This window comes from Gymnoscopelus microlampas, assembly GCF_963454915.1.
Source record: "Gymnoscopelus microlampas genome assembly, chromosome: 4".
NCBI lineage: Eukaryota > Metazoa > Chordata > Actinopteri > Myctophiformes > Myctophidae > Gymnoscopelus > Gymnoscopelus microlampas.
Genome location: NC_139941.1, coordinates 46,035,386 through 46,061,835, shown reverse-complemented (window position 1 = coordinate 46,061,835; position 26,450 = coordinate 46,035,386). Strand labels below are relative to the sequence as shown.

Sequence of the window (26,450 nt, the reverse complement as noted above, 5' to 3'; positions counted from 1 at the left end):
GATCCAACAACTTAAGGTAAATCTGTGACATTTGAATTTGTATTTACTGGCTAGTTTTTATGATAAATGTATTGTTTACACAGTCTATGTTTTTCATTCATATTTATCAATATCTAATTTATTTGTATGAAATGTTTCTATATGCCAGAATTCTTGCCAAACAGCTGATCATGAAGACCATAATCTTCATGTTGGTGCCTCTCTGTCTCTGCCTGGCAGCTCCAGTGAGTTCATCTTGGCGTTTCACAATTGACTTTTTGTAACAAAATTGTACTTATTCACTGTTTTTACAGAAAACAGTGTAAACTTTTAGGCATGAAAGGAATGTCAGATCTTTATATCTTGACTCAACATTTTTACTTGTTGTCTATCCAGAATATACTGTAAATACACTGTATATATTATGTAGGGCTGGTTGCATGGGGTCTAAACCGTCTAGCTTTAGGGGGAAAAAAAGTAAATAACTTTTCCCAAAGCAGTGAAAAATATGATTGCCACGTAAGCTTTAAAGACGTAATTTGGCCATCTAAAATGTGTGTTAGCCTACATTCACTTATATTCTAGCATAGAATAGATTGAAACGCAAACGGTAAACTCAACATATCTTTGTCTGACGTTTTATAACAGTACTAGAATCATAGCAGGATGAATGCTGGCTTTGTGTGTGCACTGCATGCAATATTCCTAATTATTTCTGTTATCTTTTGTGTTGTGCAGATGTACGGTCCGTTTCATTCTGTACAGGATGGTATCTTCATGAGGATTGCGCTCCCCAACCATCATGTCAACCCTCATGCAACCAAACTTATGAATCCTACGTACCCCGTAGTTCACAACTCTCTCCAGGGTGGGCTCACATACATGCTGATCCCCATAAATCCTATGCACCAAGCAGCGTACTATTGCATCATGAACCCCTGGAGCTGCCAAACTCCCAGCTATTCATATAACCACTACAGCCACCACATGATGCCCAACATCATTGTGCAGCCACCAATCATAGTCCTGTTGTTGGAAAGAGGACCAGTCCAAGTCCAGAATACCAACTCGACAAACACCACCGACCCAGATCCACGACGTGGTGATCACAGATGAAACTATTACTATTGGTTTTGTGATTCATGTCCTCACTGTTTTGCCTGATTCACTGCCTTTAACTGCATTTAACTTTTTCTGTAATTGTATTCTTGCTCTGTAAAACACTTTGAGCTGCATTTCATGTCATGAAAGGTGCTATACAAATATTATTATTAAGCCTTTCAACGTGTCTAATGCAAGACAGCTAGCTGTTGGTTTGATCTGCTGAATCTCTAGTCTGTTACAGTACATCTGTAATAATTGTATGACCAGCACTTTTTTAAAATACATATAATTAATTATGCTGCATACAGTTTGTTTGAGTCCTCATTGTGCCATGTTATGCATTTGCAAATTCTGATCTGTGTAGTGGTGCCTCAACAGTGTCCTGTTAACATTGTACCTTTACATTGTGTTTGCCATTACTTGTTCTCTCACACGCACCACGCAAATCTGAAATAAACACAAATAAACTGTTACTGGGACGTTTATTCAAAAAAGTAGGGAGAATCAAGAAGGCATGAAAGGAAATTTAGACATCATTTACAGTTGAACTTCAAAACGATATTGTTAAACATTGACAGTTATACACAATCCATTTACACAACCTGTACATCAAACATTTTTTTCTGTAACATCTGCAAATTAATTTCGAAATAACTTAAATAGGTTTCTATGTAAAAAGTGCAAATCTTTATGCATGGGATGATGTCAGTAAGACCATGGCAATACAAGGATGCTGCGACATGTTCACGGTCTGTTGCTCATAACCCATTGCAAGGCATCAAAAGCATATTTTAAGCACATGGTGTGAATTTGTAATCTTTAAGAAGAGAACATATGATATGCAACAATACACATAATATGCCAAAGCTTGTTAAATACTTTGTGCACCAACTGTTTAAGCTGATAACAATGATATAGCTCGGTCATAGCATATTGGCGATGCATTACTTTTCACGTCAATACATATAACGCATATCATTTTATCATAAGCTCATATTCCAAGACTAGCGCACACGGGCGTATAATACGTTTATAATGTCATTATGATGCCTCGCAACGCCCTTCCAAGTAAAACGTTAAGGGTGATTCATACTTAGTTGCGAGCCGTTGTTGCGCACCAAAAATAGCAGTTCTACAAGCTCACAACGCGTTGTCGGCGCACAATCAATAACGGGCCCTTTACCGAGCTCAATTCATCGCTCGTGCAACTTGAACAGAATGTCTGAGAGACAGAGTGTGTGTGTATGTGGGTGGGGGGGGGAGGGGGCGACACCCAGTTCCTGTGGTTCTACAGCGAGTTCTCCCTCACTTAGGCATGTACACCCCGGAATAAAATTAAAAAGCAATGACCTTAGTGTTCTGTGATTACGCACCACAGTCAAATGTCACATTAAAAAAAGGCATAATTACTGCTCAGCGAGTGGTGCACTGTCCACCCGTTTGGTAGTGTTATTAGTATTAAAATCACAGAGCTGCTTTTTTATACAGTATGACAGGGAAATGGTGGGGCAGTAGTAGTACTACATGGATTACAGGCTTTGGTTGACAGAGTGAAGGGGGGGGGGGGTGAAGAAGAGGATATTCCTCATAGTTACACCTGATTTATATTTGGTTGTGCGCTGGTGTTGCACACCAAAAATAGCAGATCTATAAGCTCATAATGTGTCGTGAGCTAGTAGATCCGCTATTTTCGGTGCACGTCACTGGCCTGCAACTAAGTATAAATCACCCTTTACAAGACCGGAGAGTAAACTGTAAAAAAGGAAGAAAGGGAGAAAAGGCTGATAATGTATGTTCTCTACAAGCAAGGGGGGGGGGTTAAAAGAATCCAGGCGTGCTTTTGGGCCATACATGCGTCTGTCTCAAGTACATGCAAGCCAATGCAAAGAAAGAGAGAGGAAACTGACACGTCATCATCACAAGAGGGGAGATTATTATACAGCATATTTCAGTTATGATCCACCAGTCACCATGTATTCTACTGGGCTAGAGAATGGAATTCTGTGATGTAAATAAAAATGAAATCTGTTTTTAGGCATTTACAATAAAATGGAGAATAGCAAAAACAAACAAACAAACAAAAACACCAAAAAATCCTAGTGTGTGTATGGAGCGCACGCATGCGTGTGCGCATAACTACGACTTTTGCTCGGCACCCGCAGCAGACGTAGCTGCACTCTCTGGTTTAAGGATCTGGTAGGTGATGAGGTACTCTGGGTAGGCCTGTAGAGGAAAAGAAAACATGACAGTAGAGTAATCATCTTAACTGACATCACAATATATTTTTGGAGGCAAAGGTTGTCTAAAGGTTTGGGAGCACGCTTGTGGCCGAAAGGTTTCCAGTTCAGAAGCATAAAAATGCTTCATAAAAATAATGTTGGTGTAAAATATACACTGGAAAAAGCTTGTGGAGAGCGAGAGAGAAAACATTTGGGTAAACAGGTTTTACTTCAACATTAAAAAGAAGCTCAGCCTGTCTTACCTGCTCTCCCCGATAGATGACGTACTCAGCATAGGCCAGGCCGTTAACACTGGGCCGCCCGATCACAGAGTGGTGACCCGGGGGTGCGTGAGCCATCTTCATGGCACTGAACTGGAGGAAGGATTTCCCCAGGGTCACTCGGCAGAACAGCATCTGCCTGAGAGAACAAGACAAGACTTTGGTCAGAGAGGGTATCCGAGAGAGTGATTAGTCTCATCCGTTTTAAAACCCTGCTTTGCTAGGGACAAGGTGATAGTTGCCGGGATTCTCACAGCACAATCAATTTGTAGTTCACACTCTAAAAGATGACTAATAATAATAATAAACTATTTGTATAGCACTTCTCAAAAGCAGTGTTACACTTTCAGTGTTACAGTGTGCTTCACACAAGAACTATAAAAACACACATGTAGACATAGCATAGATAGGAGACAGATAAAAGTATACCATTCATCGTTTTGAGGGTTGAAAAGAATAAAACGGTTTCAGCCTGTGGCCATCATCATAGTCTATATGTCAATGCGAGCTGTGAACTCTTAAACGTTTGCTCTCATATTCATAAAACGCGGGGTTTTATTTTTAAATTAAAAAAGCTCTATACAGGAAAACAGTATAGTAATAATGAAAACAGAGGCCTGTTGTGGAGTATTTGCATTGTGCTAGGGAAGTACATTCCAACATGTTTGAGGAGCGACAGTAAAATCTTTTAATGTTAATCTCATCTCATTCCCTGGACACCTCACCTGTGGCATACGTAGCAGGAACGGTCTTTGTGGGCAGGGCAGCCAGTGCCTCCTCCAATGCCATAAACATACTGGTTGCTCTTTGAAGAGTTCTCAGCAAAGTAGATCCCTGCTCCAAACATCCCCCCTATGTAGGCATGCCGCTCATCAAAGCCTTTGTGGATGATGGCGTTTATGAATGGAGAACCTGGAAGAAGTACCCCTGGTAGAGTTAGAGCTGCAAGATTAATATTTTATAGTTGTTTTTTATAGTGATTTATGTTTTGATTATTTGATTATTCTAAAATTCATCCGCAATCCAACAGGATTAGATATTGTGATATCTTGCGGGGAAGAGACATTTTGACCTAAGGGTAGCTACTGGAGGTAAGGCCATGGGGGTCACTAAAATCAAGAAAATATCCCAATTAACTTAACCAAAAGACGCTTGATGAGACATCGAGACAAACCAACCAATAAAATGTATTATTATTTTTTACCATGGAACAGCATTCGCTCATTGTGGTGGTTGTGGTTCTCGTCTGCAATCTCCTTCTGCCGGTGTGTGTATCGCTCCCTCAGCTTCTTGTTCACCACCTTCTGGATCTGTGAGAAAACAACAACAACAATTAAACTTTTGAGGAACAGCCTAGTGCTTCATCTGTAAAATAAAAAGGCTCTACTTGCTGCCTCCAAATAACCAGCTCATACGCAGTACAATATGCTGCGTTGATGGTTCATGCAAGGGTACACAATCAACTGCAAAAACCATCAACGCTGCAACTGCAATTTGCAATTCAAAAGAGACTAAGTTCCTGCATTGACATTCTCAGTCACCAGAGAGTTGCTCTTCTGTTCCTTATATCTTGCACTAATGCACAAGCATTGCGGTCAATGAATGTGCGCTTTTGACCAAATGTCCAACCCAATTTACTGATATAGAAATGCATATTGTCACTTTAGAAACTGTTCCCATTGAAACACTAGCCATTTGACCAGTCTTTATGAATGATGTTTCATTATTAGGGCATGGATGGCAGGAGCTGTCATAATCACATACAACATAGTTTTCTCTTGCCTTCTTCATCCAAAATTGAGGTCAAGTGAGCCTGCTCAGCACTTTTATACATGCCACAGAGCATGATATGAGGTTAATTGCGTAAATGTATCATGCAGAAAATGCCGTCGTTATGTTTTCTCCACTCAGTTATTCAGCAACAATCAATTATACACATCAAATATTTCCTAGGACAACATCATATTAGCTGCATAAAAATGGTTTCCAGAATGCCTGGAACTGGGAAGCCAGTGCTGGTTCAGACCTTAATGATGTTGTATCTGCTGAACACTCCTCCAGCGTTGCCTCCGTCCCTGTGCTCACGGATAGTGCTCTGCATCTGGAGAACAAAGGCAAAACAAAACATGTTTTATCACCTAGAAACATGAAGCACAGTGATCAGAGGGTGCTAAATAAACATCAGCTATCAGTCAGTCAAGCAATGGTAAAATGTTGTGGCTGGAAAATCACTCTACTGTATCAGTTTAGATAGTATCCATGGGGTAATGTTTCATCATAAAAATAAGCTTGGCTGGTTAAATGGTTAATCAGGTATGTTTATAAAAGATACAACATATATTTACATTTATCCTGATTGTGATCTATTAAAACAAGCTCAGAGACACAAAATTCCACTAACCTCCTCTTCAACAGATTGGCACTCCTTATCATCAGTGGCGAGGTCGATAAGAATTGTGCCCTGGCTGGCACAATGGAATGTCAGGTATGGGTTGGAACCTGAGGGGAAAACACAGGTATATTCAAAGGGTGGATTTGTGGTAAATTAATAATAAAGAAATCAAGTGAATGCACTTTCCCCTACGGAGGACAGATTCCCTTTGGCCTCAAGATACTACAGTGGAGCTGAGAAGACTGTAGTTTTACCGAGGTGACAACTGTATGTGACTGCATGAATGTGAACCAACATGGCTGTAAAACAGCATGCATGCTCAGAAACTTGTCAGTATATCTTAAAAGAGGTCAGTCTCCGATTTGTGTGACACCAGCATGGTTGAGAGGTCCAGAGGCTTTATTTACCTGGTTGACCGCCCAGCAGTCTCTCTACGCCTTTAATGAGTTTGTGACGGTGGCCATAGGCATTGATCCCGATCTCCTTGAGCTCCTCGTGGCCCATGTCAACCAGCACATCCAGGGTGATCTGTAACAAAATGAATTGACAAAACTTGTTGTCAAGCAGCACAACACTATGTACAGAGTATAGTTAGCAGGGAAATAGTACAAAAATATTGGTGCCAGTGCTGAAGTACAAATTCAGATGTTTTATATTGTGACAAAAGCATTGAAATATTCAGTGTTAGGGTGATGTAGGTACAGATGAGGTGTGTTTGGTTCGGACCTGTTCCCTCTCAAAGATGTCCCTGAGGTGCTCCAGGCCCAGGCTCTTCAAGAACTGACTGATGTTCATGTCCAGCATTGCCACTGAAACAACACACATAGCACAGTGTTAAAAGATTCCATACGTCAGTACCAGCACACCGAACCTAACCAACACTAAGAATCACTTAAATTCCTTGATCTCGCAATAAAAGTAGTCAATGAGCAAGGGTCAAAACTATGACAGTTAAAGAGTTTAGTGATCATTTAACAATGAGCCTACCAATAACACCACAATCCAACTTACTCTCCCCTTCCTTCCTGTCGGTTCCTGTGGCTCCGTCTGCTACTCCGGAGGCCCCGGCGGCCCCAGCTAGCTCACTGAGTGGGCCTGACAAGTTGTCTATGCTGCTGGCGGCCGACAGGCAGGAGGGCGTGGAGGCCGGGGAGATGACCGAGGCACTGACCACCGTGGCCTGGGGCTTGAAGCAGCTGGGAAGGGCGTCAGGGGGCATGGCATCCATTAGAAGGGCACGGATGTCATCGGCCTACAGTGACCATGGAGAGATGGACAATGGACAAACAATATGTTTAGTTGGTTTTTGCTTTATCGTTTAGATAGGATGGCAGAGTTGAAGGGAAGTGGGGCATATACAACGCAAGTGAACAGTCAGAATCAAACCTGTGACGTCAATGTACTATCCGGTCCCCACACATTTTTAGCAATGAATTTCCAAAACTTTTCCAAAACTTTTCCAGAATATTTAGCCCAATTTCCAGGCCTATATAACAATCATTCAGCACAATAATGTGTCTCTTACTCCTATGTACAATGCCCAAAGATAGGCAGTGTAGCAAAAATAAAGCATAGAATATAGAATGGTACAATTCCATTCAAAGTTTTGTGCAAAATTAGGGCATAGCTCACTGGAATACAAGACTCATTATGGCATCCGTATGACTTTTAAAAAAAAATAATATTGCCTTGCATTTGCCCCATTTATGAATTTAAAAGTAATGAAGGATGCAAGGATGTTTTTATTATATTCTTGAATAGAATATTGTACATCTTTTGTAGCCCTTCACTAACTTAATCACTTTAAGAAATCCAGGAAAACAGAATCTTTCAAATTCAAAGACTTTTCCCTGATACATTTGTAATTTCATCGCAGGCTGCTTCATGTCAACGTGGAGCCCTGGTGGCATTACCGTGGCGAGGTCCAACGCAGTCTGCCCTTCCTGGTTCTTCATGGTTGGGTCTGCACCGTGGGCCAGCAGCAGGGCACATAGCTGGGTACGACCCTTCTGTGCTGCCTCATGGAGGGGCGTGAATGCCCATTTGTCTGTGGCATTCACACACGTGTTGTACTTGATCAGCAGAGCTGCTATGTCAACGTGCTGTGGAAAGATGGAGGAGGAAATATTACACACACAAACTCGATGGTGATGTATGTTGGTTAATATTTCATAACTACAACTGGGTATGGTTTAACGCCAAGGCAAAAATCCCTGTGAAAATGTATTGTAGTTGGTGAGGAAAGTGATGGTGGTTATGTTGCACATCCTGTTGACATAAGTAACTAAGTTTAAACAGGGAAAGTTGGCACGACAGCTTTGCTCCGAAAAAGTACGTCAGGTCCACCTAAGGCCGGAACAGGCAGTACCTGTACCTGTGATGTACCAACACATTTTTGCAAGTAAAAATATTTTTCGTGGCAAAGCGGTTTCCTTTTATAACTATCAAACTATTAATATTATGCTGTGACTGACCCCATAAGAGGCTGCATTGTGAAGAGGGATGAGGCCTCCTTTGTCTTGGGCGTTTACGTCAGCTCCATGTTCCAGCAGATACTCAGCCACCTCCAGGTTGTTGTAGCCAGCTAAAGATGATAATATAGCAACATGTTTAATGCAGCTGTTAGTGAAATAGGCAAGGACATTTTACACTGCTGCTAAAGATATACCTGCCTTAAGAGGGTTATCATACCTGCATTTCAACATGAACTTTCTACGTATATACATTCTATTTTTGTTTCTTTTTACTTCATTACATCCAGTATAACTTTAGTTTTTGGTCAAATGTGTCCTATGACCATTTCTTTGCTTGTGAACTGTGACAAATAAATCCTTCCTAATTCTTGAATGTTTTACATTGCCCGTTTGTGTTTTTTGCGGGGTCCACCTCAGTATTGGAGGGTAATAACATTTAATGTCACATTTGGGGATTACGGTAATATATAAGAAGAGTGGACAGAGATATGAAAACAGAGGCAGGGGATAGATGTTTCTGGTTGGATCTGATCGTAGGCCATACAGGGATCTTAACTGTCTATTACTCTTTTCTACAAATATACTGTGCATGTGTCATGATGAACAAGCATTTGCTACCTGCTAGATGTAGCGGTGTGGAATTGCGTCCCTGGGTGTCTCGGCAGTTGATGTTCTCTGGGGAGCAGAGCTTCTGCACACGGGCCAGGCAGCCTTTCTTTGCGGCATCCAGCAGGGCAGCATCCCCTCTCAGCAGGTCTTGGATGTCCGTGTCTCCGTCCTTCACCATGTCCAGAGGCATATTCCCATCACGATTCTTCTTGGTGGGGTCTGCTCCATGCTGTGGAATAAAAACATACAAAAACGCTTATAGTACTCCAAACGACAGTAACTCGGGTGAAATCAATCCAGTTTTCTGTCTTCAGTAAAGGAAAATATATTCCTGAGAGTTAGCAGAACCTAAATATGCTCTTGTTGGGTTGTGTTAATTATTACCGATTATGTCCTGTGTTTGGTTTACATACAGTACTGTATATCAGTGAGATCATTGTATAACTCACCTTCAGCAGCAGTTTGCAAATCTCATATTTGCCTTTGGCTGCAGCTTCATGAAGGGGGGTGAATTTCCACAGGTCAGCTACGTTGACTGAGGCTCCATGTCTGACCAGCAGCTCTGCCACCTCGTAGTGGCCATAAGAACAGGCATTATGTAGAGGCACCAGCCCTCTGGGTGAAGAAAACACACACATACAGTTAGATTACGGTAGTGGATATTCAGCGATTGAGCTTGCAGCCGGTTCAGGTTGGGCACTGCCACTGGTAGAATACCTAAGTTTAGTTATGATTTAGTGAGGCATTTACTTAATTATTGTATCTTTTTATCTCCGTCAGGCCGGAGAATCGTATGTTCACCCCTGTCTGACATGTGTGTGTGTCTGTCTGCAGACAATCTCGGAAACTACAAAACCGCATTATATTTTGTTTTCTTTACTCTTTATTTACTCATATTTCATTTAAGCCTGAACAGTATACATGTCAGGATGGTTGCTAATTTATATAAGAAAAAGTACAACACTGATGAACCGACCATCATCTGTCATAATGTTTTTAATTAAAAACATTCATACCAACACACATACTATGCGGGGACGGCAGTACAGATGAACTCACCCCTTGTCTTTAGCGTGGACGTCAGCCCCATGGTGCAGCAGGTATTCCACCACAGCCACGCGGTTATAGCCTGCCGCAAAGTGCAGCGGGGTGGAGTGGCGCCCCTCCAGGTCCCGGCAGTTCACATTCTGAGGCGTGCACAGTTGCTGCCGCAGATTGAGACAATATGGAAAAAGATTAGCAACTGCATGCATTACTTGAGGTTATATAACATAACAGTCAAGGGTTTTATCAGATCCGCTTATCCAGAATGCCTTGCAAATAGATAGAAAAGCAGTGACTATTGGTTAAGAATAGCAAGGCTCAGACATAATACCATATTCTTGTGTGCTGACAATGATCATGTCAGAGATGATTTCAGACAATATCACAGACAGGTGTTACAGAGAAGGGTAGAAGCATTACTTTTTTAAGACAAAAGGGCATATGAGACTAAATAGACAAATGTTTGAGTGAACCTTATGAATTCTGATATCAGACTATAAATAGATCCTATTGAACAGGCATGCAAACAGGGCAGGGGTGGAAATAGGTGTCCAGACAAGATGTGCCAGTCTTACCTGTACTGTGTCAAGATCACCAGCTTTGGCTGCTTCCAAGAATCGGTAGTCCACATCAGAGTTACGTGTGGGAACGTTTTCTAAGCAAGCAGGGAGAAATAAAAGAAGAAAGAGTAAGCACAGGGTAGCCATAATCCCCAACTATTCCATGACATCTTTAGGCCTGTCATATTTTGCATAATGAAAACCTAAGCTTTAAATTCATCCAAAAAACTCAAGTTGTCATCATCAGATCATAGCATGCTATGTTTTAACAATATTTCTTCTTAATTATTCTAGCCTAAACTTTGCACCTTGATATAGCCTAAAAAAAAAATCTTCGAGGAGGAATAATCTAATCAAAATGTTGTAAACAACCAAACGATTAACTTTGGAGCCAGAAGCTCAAAGCCCAGTTGCCATGGTTACCATTGAGGATCTGTTGCACGGCCTCATTGCCCATCTGCGCGGCAGTGAACCCCTGCAGGGACACGATGGAGGGGTCGGCCCCGTAGCTCAGCAACAGACGACAGGTCTGGATGTGCCCCGCCAGCGCTGCCCTGTGGAGCGCCGTCTGACCCAACGTGTCCACTGCGTTCACCTGGAGGGCGGAGAGACCAAATCAGGCAATATAAAAGCAAACATGTATATATAGACATCAAGGAGCACTTGAGCATGGCACTTAAAGGGATTAGTTCACCCCCAAAATGACTTTTTCTATCGAATTTGATGACCTGCGGACCGGTAGGCAGCGGTTCCGGTAGGAGACACAAACCGCTGCCGGTCATCAAATTATTGGCTTAGGAATGCGACAAAAACAAAAACATATCCATGAATTCAAGTCTCCATGGGGTGACTAATCGATAGAAAAAGTCATTTTGGGGGTGAACTATCCCTTTAACAGCACATTGCTGTAGTGGAGCTACTCAGTGGCAAACTTGATTATTTGGGTCATAATTGACTGATTCGTTTGCAGGCAACTGAACAGAACAGTCCACTCTACTTAGAACTGTTTCATTTATACAAATGAGTAGGAAAGCAGAGGTGAAGACAACATTGTGAGGGAAAGGAAACAAAGGCTCTGACTGATTTCAGTCCATTTTTAATTACTGTTGTGTGAAATTAAACATGTGTAAAGAAAACAGGGTTTCCGCAGGTTTAGGCAAGTTAGATTTAAGAACACAAGCATCCCTATTCTTCGCCAAAAATAGCCGATCTACAAGCGTGACATGTTGTGAGCTTGTAGGCCGGCTATTTTCTGAGAAGATATCTAGTGCAGAAAATATAAATAATAATATAGCTGTCGTTCATGGATTTGAACTAAGTATATAGGGTTTTAAGTGGTTGAGAACAATTCACCAATAACAAAAAACACACAAATAAAACTTAAGAAAAATAAATCCTAAATCTTATTTGACCTGTCTGTGGCATTTTAAGACCTTTGAAGCATGAATTTATGACTCTTTGAGGCCTTGTTTTTACATTGGTGAATTTAAGAAGCCTACCTTAGCACCATGTTTCTGCAGGACCTCCAGGATATCGTTATGAGCCCGCTCTGCAGCAACATGCAGTGGAGTCATGAAGCTACCAAGACAATAAAAGGAAAGATAGTTTATTGAAAAATAATAAACACATCAGTTGTGTTGTTTTTTCTTTTGAGAAAAGATGTTTCACATGCCCTGTTTAAAAAATCCCATATTTCTCTTTCAAGCAAGGAAATAAACTTAAACCAGTAGATGGAATAATGGTTGTCTTACTCTTTGTTCTTCTCGTTGATGTTGGCACCTTTACGCAAAAGCAGCTCTGTGACCTGTTTCCGTTTGGGGTGAGGGGAAGCTACAGCACAGTGCTGCAATACATCAACAACATTGTATCACATATCTCTGAAATGTGGTTTACTCCACAGATCAACAGCAGATATTAAACACACACACACACACACACACACACACACACACACACACACACACACTTTAGTTTTGCCTATTGCCTCTGACTAGAGCAAAAACTAAAACAGTTTACTGTAGTTGGATTAGCCTGCGATGTCAGTGATCTAGGACCCATCTATGACATATGACTCCAAGGTTTCAGCCCAATCCAAGCCCCTTTGACCTCCATTAGCAAATTAAGGTTAAATACTTAAAAACATCTGTGAACATACTTCTGTGGCCTACTGGCACAAACTTTTGTGGTCTATTGGCAGAGTGCACAAGAAATCTGGCAATTTGCAATTCCAGCGGTTTGCAAGATTAGCTCAGGACACAGACAGACTGACCCAGTTATAGATGCCTAGAGTCACGGCGTAAAAACTGCCCCAAATCCCAGATGTAACAGTCGATCTAACCAGTTGAAGTTGTGGTAGGCAGGTGGCCGGACTTTACGTATGCCTAACGATATGCTACAGGCGGGCGGATTATGCCCAAATATGACATGCCCGATGGTGTGGCGGGCGGGCGGGCGGATTATGCCCAAATACGGCCATGACTGCCATCAATGAAAATCAGCATTTTTAGGCAACGTTTCTTTTGTTCTGGCCAGCATCTTACCAGAGCTGTCTCATTGGTCTGGGGATGCTTGAAGCTGATTATCTCCAGAGCCAGGGTCTTCTTCACTTTTGCCATGTCCGCCTCCCGTGCTGCCTGGAGCAGTGAGTGACCTTTGAACTCATCTACATGTCAGGGGATAGAAGAGCAGAGTGATTAAAGGGTGAATAGGGCTTCATCATCCATTATGGTTTAAAAGAAAATTAAGTTTAAAAAACATTTAGAAATTAAATGTCAAGTCACTGTGTGTTGTTGAAAGCCATTAGCACTGTATATTTGAGTATGATTTAAGACCTGTCATCGACACCTCATGGTTATGTGTGTATGCGAGTCAGAGGGTGGCGTTGCACACCTTTGTGCGAATTGATTCTAACAGGTTTTTTCGCCTCATCCTATCACATACATATGATATGAGCATGTGTACACTCACATGTGAGTCTCTCCTTGAGCTCTGGTGTGGGTGCCATGTCCACGGCACTCTTGCTGTGACAGTTGAGCAGGGTGGGGTCTGCCCCATGGCTCAGCAGTAATGAACACACCTCCACACGGTTCTTGGATGCCGCCTCGTGGAGTGGTGTGAACTGCCACAGATCCATGGCATTCACACAAGCTCCATGCTGAACAGGGTACAGTGAGCAAAACATTGGTCAGCATACACTGCGAATAACGACAAAGGCTTTTGTTTGTAGAACTTGTAGAGGTGGGCTGCTGCACTGTCATGGCTAGAATGCTCATCTTATTATTTTGCTTTTTTATTATCGTTCTTACTTTGAGAAGAAGCTCGGTGACCTCAAAGTGACCATAGGAACAGGCATTGTGAAGAGGAACCAGGCCCCTGCAGATAAAAGGCAGTCAGGTTAGTGACATAAATGTATCATGATGAACCCTCACACTTCTCATCAAATATCCATGATCCTCGCGTGCCGACCAGTCTTTATCAGTGACTATTCCGAAGAGCCGCCACCTTACCCTTTGTCTTTGGCGTGAACATCGGCGCCATGTTGGAGGAGCAGCTGTACGATGCGGACGCGGTTGTAGCCGGCTGCCAGGTGGAGGGGGGTGGACTGGATAAGAGATGACACAATGTTAAAGACACTCGCAGACAGAGCCGATTGGCTGGATGTTCAGCGCTTCCTTCAGGAAGCCAGGCAAGGGAGCGGGCGGCTGATTAGGGCAGAAAGCAGTGTGCTGCACCAGGCTACGCTCTCGGTGAGTTGCAGATGAACGGCGAATGATGACGCAGGGTGAATATGATTCTGGGCAAAACCCAGTGACAAATTCACTGGCCGTCGTTAATGCCTCTGACGTTTGAGCAGATGACAACATTGCTATAGGCAGGACAACCGCAGGACCATTGACCTATTATCTGTCAACCAGGTAAGCTAAATAAAGCGGAAAATGAATCTTCCTAACTGCAATGGAAGATTAGAAGAAAACAAAGGAGATGCAAGTGTTATGTAGTGCTGCTTATCTGTATGCGCTGATGCAACACTTGATTGAAAATTATTACATTTCAAAAAGGCTAGATAGAAATTCGAGCAGGTACGATGAGCAGGCTATGTGAGTGTGTTTTAGTAAGCCCCTGTGCAGACCCAATTTTGCAGAAACAAAAACAAATCAGGTGGCTTCATTTCAGCCTATCAAACGGCAATGTTAGTTTGAGCAAAGCCATGAAAACAGATTCCAGTAACAGTCATTCTATACCTCTATCTCAGGCCTAGCTCAAGCCGATTTCACAATCATCAAGGGTGGGGGGAGAATCATTCAATTCATTCATTCAAATTCCCATGCACTGAGATCAATGCAGTGACCAGCAAGCCAACAGTAATAATCTAAAGACAGATTTATCATTCAGTGTTGGATGGCACACACGAGCAAGAAGTTTGATTCATTACCATGGATGGCAGCACAGCATACAGAATGGAGCAGTGAAATGCTTTTTTTCCTCACTTATTATTGAATACCAGCTGGACAAAAATTTCACAAGGACACATACAAGAACCAACTGACAAAAATGCAAGGGCAAGGCCTACAGGCATGCATGAGTGATCATTTAAAAAAAAGTCAAAAATCAAAACATTGACTTGAGAGCGAGTGACTTGAACAGTTGGAGGTGTGGGTGAGTGCGAGAGCTTCAGAGGGTGCAGGAGAGGTGCTCATAGAAGCAGGCATTAAGAATTAGAAATTTTGTGCTCCTCTCCAAAATGTGAAAAAAGTTAAGGTTGAGAGGTTGTCACCACAATACCAACTCACAATTGCCACACTCGCTGTGCACACATCCACATACATTCTCACATTATACACACACAGGTTTGATGAACACAAACACACACACGCACGCGCATACACACGCACACACAGGAGGATTGGGGTGGGAAAGATGGAAGTGACCCGTGCACCCAGGTCCATGATGTGCAATTAACAAGTGACAGCCAGCTCATCGGTCATGTAAAAAATAAAATAAAACTATGGATTAAAAGAACATTTAAAAACAAAAATCACAACAGTGCATCAATCAAGTGGCTGTTATCAAGGTTAACTTACCAGCATTTTTTGGGATGTTGACTGATCGACAAATGTTGCCAGAGTCACACGGAAAACAAAACGAAACAAAAATTACAAAATGGCAGCATCTTTTCACAGCAATCCTACCCTTCTCTTTATTCAGTGAAAGTGAACCACAGGTCTAGCTATAAAACCACTGTCCGACCCATCAAACTATATTTGATGTGACACCAGAAGAGGAATCACTAAGTAAATGGCTTTGTGGGAAAATGTGACTTCTCTTCGACCAGCTCTCTGTAGAACTCTGCACGTACAAGGACTCCATGATACACTGTCTTACAAAACCAAAACGCAGTGACAATGAGAAAAAGATGTTCAAGTTCATCGCCTGTACCCCCAAAGGCGCTCTTGGTACAGAGTTGGATTCTATTTTGTTCATCTGCATTTCTAGGTTATGAGGTTTGCTGGTTTGAAGCCCCAGTATAAATCCCAGTCATAACCTTTGGCATTTAAAAGCACACAAAAGGTTGCCTTTGTACAGCCTTAGTCAGGCAGTTCCTGACTACTCAGGGAAACTTGAAGTGCACTGAACACTGAAGTGCAGAGAGGAGAGTTCTTAATGCTGATCCATTCTGCCTTGTTATAATGGCTTAGTTCATGCAAAACCAAAACGACAGGAGAGATGGGAAACAAATAAAGCAATGACTGATGGTAAAAGGGAGTGGAAACCTTTGGTTGGCGACGATCAAAATTAGCCATGGGAATGAGATGCACCCACCGAGGGACACAGGTAAGCAAATGGGGGAATTTATTACGGGGGTTTTGTAAAGATAATGATTATGCTAACTAATGCAATACATCATTATATTTATGGCAATCAGGCAGAGCCTTGTTGACAGCTCAGCGGTGGATCTTGCTCCTTAATGGCTCGGTGTTGATGGGTAACGTGGGTAATAATATGGACAAAAGAAAAAGTAAATAAAGCCTGTACCAAAAAGGATGGAGTTGTATGCAAAGAATGACAAAAAACAAAGTGCACTGCAAAACAGCACGGACATTTAAGACATAAATTGGAGAGTACAGTACACAGTAGTGCATCAGGGTGTCTTTACCCCTCTAAACTCAATTCATCCACGGAACAAAAACACAAAAGCTAAACTAATCCCAAACAACCAAGCATAACTCCTCTATAACACACTGCTCATCCTAACTGGAAACCTGCATTGCATGTCATCCACCTGTCTGCCCTTCCTACACTGTCCTGTCTAAATAAATTAAAATACTATACATTTATATAAATAAAATCTATAAAATGAAATGTATAAAATGTTTTTCAAATACTTTATATTTCCTTGAATGTTTCTGTGTTTGTATGGCATTTGCCTTCCTGCAAACCAAATTTCCCGTTTGGGTCAATAAAGATTTGATGTCCCAAATGGATTTCAAGATGAGGTTATAAATAGTTTTGCTACGGTCCATATAGAACGTAATTGCATTGGTAGAAAGTGAGAATGTTGCTACTGGGACACCCCGGGGGAGGACGCAACACGAGCCCACCTTGACTCCAGATAAAAAACACTGCAGTCACAAATTTAAAACAGAATAGCTGGCCTACTTCAGTTTGTCCAATAAACAAGTCTAGCATGGATAGTGTCCTTCCTAATTATAACAGAGTGAGAATTTTAAGCCACAAAAGAGAAAAACAGAGAATCATAATGCCTTAAACTTTATCAGAACAGAGCATGGGCCTCACAACAGGAAAACACTACTGATCCAATAGTGTTTTGTGCAACTCCAAGTGTATTAACAAAGGAGGAAGGACGTGGAGATGAAAAGTTGAACCCACACAAAGGAGGGTTAATATGACAGGTTAAGTAAGGGAATGAAGACACTTTAATGATGGAAGAAAATGGTTTTAGAGAATGGGTCTGCCAATATGGCCACACATGCATCATTAAAGGAACACGTCACCCCCAAAATGCCTTTTTTTTCCCCCCATCAATTACTCACCCTCTGTGATACGTTGAATTTGAGATTTGTTTTGTCTTTGTTGCATGCCTTCATAGTGGATGAAGGTAAACAATACTTGATGAACTGAAGTGTCTTGTGTCCAGCCGTATGCTCGGTACTTCCAAATAGGGCAGGGCAATTAACAGAAAATATATCGAAACCGATATTTAGAAACAACAACCGACTTAAAGGACGACTTCACCGATTTTCAACCTATCTTCATATAATTGGTCCTCACTAATACTGATAAAATGGTACCATTTTTTTCTACTTGGTCTGTGTCTCATAAGAGGGCTGTGGACAGTCCAGAAACCCGTCTACCAGTGACATCATCGTTAGGCATGATTTTTTTTCCCAACAAGATTTCACATTTCTTATTTTGATTTTTATTAACACGAGAACAATGCCTTCTTTTATTGCACTGCAACTTTGCAGGAATAGAAAGCCTGCAGTTTGTATTAGCTTGGATTCCCCATTGAAGATGTCACTGGTAGACAGGACTCTGAACTGTCCACAGCCCTCCACTGAGACACAGACCGAGTAGAAACAAATTGTACCATTTTATCATCAGTATTAGTGAGGACCAATTATATGACGATAGGTTGAAAATCGGTGAAGTCGTCCTTTAATCTCGTTCATGTAGGCTAATCTAATAATCGAGAAGTAGTTAATCAACGAATCACCACAAAAAGGTTCTTATCGATTTTTTAATAAATCGCCCAAATCGTTTAGTCTGGTTAATCACTATATTATACTCTGTTGTACTACGGTGGTGTACACAACTTTTGCAAATAGACAATCTACAAGCTCACTTTGTGACCTTGGAGAGCTGCTATTTTCACCATTTTCTTTTTTTTTTTAAATCGAGGAAAAAGTTTGAAATAATCGTGATTTTGATTTGAAGTAATTTCGTCCAGCCCAGTATTCACTCAAACCTTACTATTACAGTCGCATACATGAAAGCACTTAATACGTAAAATTTGAGCAAAAATACTGTGTTTTAGACGTGCTGAGCATACAAATGGATGCAAGACACTTGGATTGCACTGTGAGAGTTATGAGGGTGTATATCGTTTGTCTGATATACTGTAGTTTTGCTGTTGTTAATCTTGGCCTTTTCTTCATTTCTGGATTCTGAACTCACCATGAAGGCACACAACAAAAACTTTCCATGAATTCATGGCATCACAGGGTAAGTAATTGATTAATGAAAGTCATTTTGGGGGTAAGCATTCCTTTTAAGACAATATGGTTCAAGCCTAACCTGTGTATATTAGGGCTGCATTTTAAATGTGGAAAACGATGAAAAGTAATATAAGTATTGACCTCAGCAGTTTCAAAATGACAATATGTACCAAATCTTTCTGTGTGGTCATTATATTACATTATTTTAAGGACATTTACCTTAATTGTCTTGTAAATAAAACTTAATGCTGAATACTATCTTGTGTATATTGTATTATGTTGCAAAAGTCTTGCAGACCATGTCACACCAACATTTTGCTGCCTGTACGGGTGACAAATAAACCCCTCTTGCTTCTCTTGATCCATGTTTTTGCCCAATAATCTTTCAGATGTATAACTAATCATAACCATTAGCAGCTCATCTTGCCCTCTCATTGCCCATTTTAGCAGTGTAGGGGGCGATCACACCAAGTCGCATCGCTAGCAAAACCATTGTTTTCCCATCTGGTGTGTGCACGTTTTTGTAGCCGTTTTTAGGCATGCATAAAAGTTTAAACATTCTCAAAATTTCAGCTTAAGGATGCTGAGATGCAAAGCTCCTTCCTGTTTTGATGCCGGTACTGTAGATATGGTAGGAACGGTGGGACAGTGGCAAAAGCAGACAAAAGTTTGTTATTAGATTCAAGACTCGATGTCAACTTGAATATTTCATTCCCCCTGTGATTCATTATTTGATCACTTGGTTACGCATGTAGGTCCACCACAGACACACCACGCTGTTTTCCCAATGAGTTTGCCAAGGAATTTTTGAAACGTCGCTCCTCAGTGTGATCACCCCCCTTACTGTTCATGTGACACAATAAATATAATACAATAATACAGAATGTACGTTGTCAGTGTTATACAGCCCTAGTGTATATTGTGCAGTAGTCTGTCCCAATTTATATTCCCCATTTGTTTTACTTAATCCAGCAACAGAAATCCTCTCCATGTTATACACAGAATCTAAAGCAGCCACACGCATGGTGCCGTCTAATCCTCAGCACTCTCATCATCACATACTGTACATGTTGTCGTAATCTGGAATCTTCTTGTTGACTTTAACAGTGCAGCTGGATAATCTTCACCACAACAACAACGAACATCAAAAAATGTACAATGTAATTACAGCTACATATGTGTGCAATATCCATATTTTTCAACAAAATATACTTGCATACATACATTACAGAGTGTTCAAGGTGCATTGAGGTGTGGGGTGATGTTTTCTTACCTTGCGGCCATCGCTGGCATGACAATTGACGTTTAATGGAGTCAGCAGAGCCATCAGCTTCTCCTCATTTCCACTCCTTTGTCATCACATCAATATTAAAAGAGACAAAGTAGAGAATTCAAGTTATAAAAGCAAGGGGATTTTGGATGTGCCAAAAGAAAAATGAGTCGCTAACTCATGGCCTCAATGCACTTTATAGTTGTATTCAATAAATAGAAGAGGAAAAAGAGGTTGGGGGGGGCACGTTTTGATAAACATTGTTATTGTTGGGATCACAGGAAAAGGCAAGAACCTGTTAAAACTGTAACCCACCTTGCAGCTTCTAGGAGCTCATCCTTTTTATATTCACCTGTGTTGAAGCAAATGTTTACGTTAGTTTACTTGTATATTAATAAACAAAAATATGTAAGTATGGAGGATAGCAATAAGTGTGCTACTGCCACTGCTTGGCAGGCACACTTAATAACAGAACAGTGACAAAAGTGCAGTAATGAAATACAATGCTAAAAAAAAGTGTTTAATTAACTTCATGTGATGAAGACGTTTCCCTAACACTCATGTCCGCTCCCCGCTCAGGAAGGTGCCCTTGTTTACAATTTACATAACTGAGCAAAAGTGGTAAATACAATTGCCTAAACAGACGGTGAGCAGAGGACCTCCACAGAACATAAACAAGTTAACACTATTTAATTTGGCACCAGGATTAGATCACACATTGTTTTAAGAAAATGTTTTGGCATTTTATGGACAGTGTAGAGATAGAAAACAAAGGGCAGCGAGGGGAGACGTATAAAAGAAAAGTCGGGAGGTGGATTCGAACTCGGGATCTCGCTGTTATAAGGAGCACGGTCTGTGCACTAACTGGCTGAGCCACCAGGCACTCCAGATAACACTACATTATTTTAATGTATGGTTGCAGCATCACTTATCACTGCATACTCCCACGGCATGTCCTTTCCTTACACCCAACTTTGCACACCAGCATTTCTGCCACTATAATGTGAAAGGTGCCTTCCTATAATGTTTATGTGTGTCCAGTCTCTCTGGATAACTGCAACAGCGACAATAAATGCCTTTAATATATAAAAACAGAGGGAGAGCATGAGATGGACTGACCTGTGAGCACAGCCTTAGCAGAGGGGTCAGCCAGGTCTAGGGCTGACTTGCCATCTGTATTGCGGATGTTAGGGTCTGCTCCATGTTGGAGGAGCACTGTAGGAAAGGAAACGTAGAAAGGCCTTGTATGTAATTACACATATTATGGCTAATACTGAATGCACTACATGCCTTGTCAACTTTACATTATGAGAACCACAGTTCAAGTAAATGTCATTATTGATAGATCCTCAAGAGCATTTAAAGAAAAGTCATGATCACAGATACTAGGCGTAGCTCATATTTGGATTCAACAGTTAGATATTTTTTTGTTATGAATTATTCCTGTCGAAAGTAAAACAATTGAATCCTTACCAATGCACACATCTATCTTTCCCTTGATTGCAGCCTCGTGTAACGGAGTGTAGTTCCAGTTGTCTCGGGCATTGGGGTCTGCGCCCTGACACAAGAGGAGGCTGACCACTTCAGCATGGCCAAAGGAGCAGGCATTATGCAGTGGGATCAGCCCTCCGTCATCCCTGGCATGCACATTGGCCCCCGTTTGTAAGAGGTGCTCAACTACATCTTTCCTGCCAAAACCTAAGAGAAGGGGGATTAAATGTAGATTAGCACAATCTTTTTTGCAGGTTTTCAAAAAGTCTAATTCAAGACAATTTCAAGCACCTTCAATGTAACTCATGTTTTAATACCTCCTCCCAGTTCCATCCAAATAATAAGGCAGACTTCTCTTATTGTTACTATAATGCTATGCAAAATATTATTTGGGCATAACGGGTCACAAAACTGTTACCTACATAATATGAATACGCTCATTCATTTTCCAGCATGTTCTACAAAAGTGATGAAGCACATGTCATTCCCAACATTCAAAATTACATCTTCAAATTCAATCATTTTCTGGGATTTCCACTATGAACTATTACTACACATTACTACACACAACATTACTATTGTGTGTTACACAATATATATACACAGTTACACACAGTGTATATACCATCACTTTCTTGGTATGGACATTTAATAGTTTTGTTCTTTTATCATTTGAATAATGCCCAGTGCCCACTTTGCACAGCTGTCCACTCTAGATGGGGATCCCATCTTTCGTGATCCTCCCCAAGGTTTCTTACTTTAATTTTTCCATTAAGGTTTTTTTCTTGGGAGTTGTTTCTAGCCCCAAAGGACAGGGGTGTCATTTTGTTTCCCATGTTAAAATGTGGACCTGTAAAGACTGTATTTTTAACAATGGTCTACTACGAACATAACCATAACTACTGGAGTAAATACAATAAGTAAGTACAATATAAACTGTAATATCTTCTTCCTCTGTAGGCCTAATTGTAGTTCTAGCAACTTGTTATATAGCTATCCAAAGATGGTGTTTCCCAATGCTACAGCTTGGAATTAAAAAAAGAGACTGATACTGAACAATCCTGGAAAAAATAGCATATGTTCTTAAAAGTTTGATTTGTAGATACAAAACATGCTATTTGGATCCTTCTTACCACATCATAAATCAAAGTGAAGGGTAGGTTTTACTCCAGTGTTTACGAACATCATCTACCAATGTAAACAAACCTACTACAGCCCAAATTAAACCAAATACCGTTTTTAAATAATTCATTTGGTGAGTCCTAGATAATAAGTATGTTTCCAGTGCCTTTTTGTTGTTGTGGGGCCATCCTTTTGTTTACGTTTGTAGCCTAACTCTGGTTGGGCCTGGGCCTTTAAGCACCTCTGACAGAAAATTACAGACAACACTGTAGTAAAGTGCTAGTTACAAGAACTGGCTTGTGTTCTTACATCTTCATACACATTTAGACGGTCACGTTTACTTCCAAATTAAAATAATACACGTTTTCCTGCCCACCTAAAGCATCAGTGGTCGGGGATTGTTAGTTTTATATATTTTTCCACACATCTAAATATTTTGGGGACGGGGGGCCTTTAAGTTAGGCCTACGCAGTGCCAGTAAGCTGGGGCTGGCAGGATAGCGTTTACTTTTCTACCCCTTATTATTATTAGCAATAAAGCCAGAAGGTTGACGTCGCATTACTGTGACAGTAGCGTTATTTTGTGAACCTCAAAATGGTAATATGTCGACCACCGTTCAGATGGACCATTATTATGAGACGGTAACGACGATGCAAGCTAACATGTTAGCTCGTCGTCGTTAGCTGCAAAACAAACTGCTACCATTTACCGTAGCAGCATTTTGCTCGGTGGTGTAAAGTAACTAAGTACATTTACTCAAGTACTGTATACCTATGTACAATTTTGAGGTATTTTATACTTTACTGGAATATTTCCAATTTTCTGTGCTTTTACCTCTATTCCAGTACGTCTCAAAGGGCAAATATTGTACTTTTACCCCACTGTAATTATTTGAAAACTTTAGTAACTAGTTACTTTGTAGATTTTGATTATTACAAAACATACAGTAGCCACTTCAGTCCTATAAACATTTCGGCCATATGAAAATAGCAGATGTAGAAGCTCACAATGCGTGGCATTGAAGATCTGCTATTTTCAAAATATTTTAATACATTTGAAAACTAGTGAAATGGGACATTCTGCATATAATGAGTACTTTCTACTTTCGGTACTTACCAACACTTTTGTACTTTTACTCAAAACTGAATTCCGGACTTTTACTTCTAACAGAATATTTCTACATTGCAGAGTATTCCTACTTATAGTTAAGTAGTAAAAAAAAAAGTGAGTACTTTTCCCACCACTGTTTTTTTTTGCTTAGCATAATAATGCCTAGTTACCCGCAGCGAAGTGGAGGGGGGTAGACTTGCGGCCGGCCATGTCCTTCGCGTTCACGTTCACCGAATCCACAAGCCTCTTGACCCGAGACACGTCTCCGTTTCGGCACGCCTCGAACAGCTCCCTGAAGGCCCCGCCGATGCCTCCGCTGCTACCGCCGCTACCGCTACCGTCACTGGGGCTCGAGGCTCCGGAACCACCGGACCCGGGGCTCGAGACGCTGCTGCTGCCGCCGCCGCCGCCCGTCGTCGACGACGTCGTTGTTGTGGTGGAGCTGGCGCTGCTCGCGAGGACCGAGGCTGGAGGAGGCTGGTTGTCCGGGGAGGCCACGGCGCCCTCGATCCCTCCGTTGCATTCTCGCTCGCAGTCCGGCGGAGGCTGCGGCGGCACGACGACGTTATTAACCGACGACGATGCCAGGAGACTAGACATCGGCGGAGAGCCCGGAGGACCGACCGAGAGAGAGGCGTTCCGGCTGGGTGGGGACTGTATGGTGCTTTGCTGTTGTTGCTGCTGCGAAGAGCGACGAGACACCGCCATTATCGCAGCTCTTCAAGGCAACAATAATAACAGCCTGCCGTCCGTTTCCTGTGAAAGTGCCCCCTCGCTTCCGGTTGGGGGAAGACTGTCAGCTGCTGCTGCAGCCGTTTTCACCCTATATGTTATTATAATATAAAGGTACAGTTATAATATATAGGGTGAAAACATAGAGTTATAATATATAGGGTGAAAACATAGAGTTATAATATATAGGGTGAAAACAGAGTTATAATATATAGGGTGAAAACATAGAGTTATATAGGGTGAAAACAGAGTTATATATATGTTTTCACCCTATATATTATAACTCTATGTTTTCACCATATATATTATAACTCTGTTTTCACCCTATATTATAACTCTTATGTTTTCACCTTAATGTGCAATTAAAATGAATTAAAATGATGAACCTATGTATATTCTCCTATACATCGAGTGGTTCTCAACCTGCGACCGCCCAAAATATGATTATTTTGGGGGGTCGCAGTCTGAAAAGGTTGAGCCCTGCTATACATCATGATGTGGAATAAATACTCAATTTCCGAATAACTCGGAAGACATATAATATCAGTCTGATATTATACTCTTTTTTTTTATGACTTAACAGTCAATACACAAAGAAATTACCTACCTGGGTTGTATTTTAGAGGACAACCTTTCCAGTGAAAAAAGTGGCAACAAAAGTAATCAGAAAAGTCAACCAAAGAACAAAATTTTTATTCAGGATCTCCCCGGTGGTCAATAGGAACACACTGTGAGGACACTAGCTGGAGCACTCATCCAATGTCATTTTGACTATGCATGCACCTCGTGGTACTCTAGCACCACAAAGGCATTAAAAACAAAGCTTCAGACATCTCAAAACAAACTGGGCAGGTTACTCTCTCCTAGAACTCACGTAACCCCTGCTTCCCTTGCCCCCCCCCCCTCTCTCTTCTTTCTCTTTTCTGGAAACAATGAAAATGATGGAGCTTTCATGCACAAATACAAATTTCACCCACTGTTTTACACCTGTAAACATGTGATGTGACAATAAAGATGATTCTGATTCTGATTCTGATTTTGCTAGGGTGGGATGGCACAGGGTAGAGGACAGAGTAAGCAACTTGCAATGGGCCTGGTCTTCAAGATACGCAGGGAAACAGGGATACCTATGTCAGGCTACTTCAATAACATGTAAGACACACACAGGCACAACACCAGAGGGAGCTCCACTCACTGATCTCACTCAACCCAGATTCGGCACACACATTGGGTCAAATTCGTTCTACTGCTATGCCACCAAAATGTGGAATGCCCTTCCAACAGACATCAAAAGGTGTAACTCCTTATATGTAGTGTAGTGGGGGTCCCCTTCGTCTCTCTCTCTCAGCTAAGGGGTCCTTTGCCTGAAAAACTTGGAAGACCCTGGTCTAATGATACAGAATAGTTCATATTTCGAGAGAGGGTTCTCCCTCTCTCTGTCGGGAGAACCCAGAGAGGCAACATGTTGTCCATTAGATTGAATTGATGAAAGGAGCCCAGTGTTCCGGATTACTTTGCCCAGAGGTGCCCAGTGTTCAGAGAAAAAAAGGTGCCCAGAAATACCAGGTGCCCACTGTTACCGGTGCCATGGGTAACTTGAGGGTTGGCCAGAACTTTATTGAGCTAGACAGTTAGACAGAACTTTATTGAGCCCCATGTAGAAATGCAGATAAAAGCAAAAATGTAATAAAGATAAAAATAAGTAAAACCTAGCCATCTGCACTTTGACTGAATGGGTTAGCCTGTACAATCTATCGCCAGTACTATGTGAGCGACAGTCGCTATGAGGCTGATACGGTATGTATGTGTACAGTGTTAGCCAGCCT

At 41.5% G+C, this 26,450-nt stretch overlaps 1 protein-coding gene across 4 annotated transcripts; it reads right to left on the bottom strand.

Moving 5' to 3' along the window:
• Window positions 1-1,548: 1,548 nt before the first annotated feature.
• On the bottom strand, window positions 1,549-24,645 carry LOC311044193 (poly [ADP-ribose] polymerase tankyrase-1-like). Of its 4 annotated transcripts, none has more exons than XM_084055620.1 (28): window positions 24,063-24,645; window positions 21,643-21,867; window positions 21,289-21,384; window positions 20,485-20,521; window positions 20,173-20,248; window positions 15,744-15,764; window positions 14,169-14,263; window positions 13,968-14,034; window positions 13,630-13,816; window positions 13,203-13,324; window positions 12,414-12,505; window positions 12,162-12,240; window positions 11,086-11,257; window positions 10,678-10,757; window positions 10,118-10,263; window positions 9,508-9,673; window positions 9,068-9,287; window positions 8,450-8,559; window positions 7,889-8,077; window positions 6,987-7,227; window positions 6,702-6,784; window positions 6,383-6,503; window positions 5,985-6,082; window positions 5,610-5,684; window positions 4,788-4,893; window positions 4,309-4,510; window positions 3,566-3,722; window positions 1,549-3,306 (listed from the first exon to the last, which is right to left on the bottom strand). In XM_084055620.1, exons 1-28 carry the CDS (start codon window positions 24,598-24,600, stop codon window positions 3,220-3,222), a joined length of 3,888 nt encoding a protein of 1,295 aa, XP_083911746.1. In that variant the 5' UTR covers window positions 24,601-24,645; the 3' UTR covers window positions 1,549-3,219. The 4 variants fall into 4 exon arrangements, with proteins under 4 accessions (XP_083911746.1, XP_083911747.1, XP_083911748.1 ...); XM_084055621.1 differs by having other exon boundaries at window positions 4,309-4,495; XM_084055622.1 differs by lacking the exon at window positions 15,744-15,764.
• Between the last annotated feature and the right edge of the window lie 1,805 nt (window positions 24,646-26,450).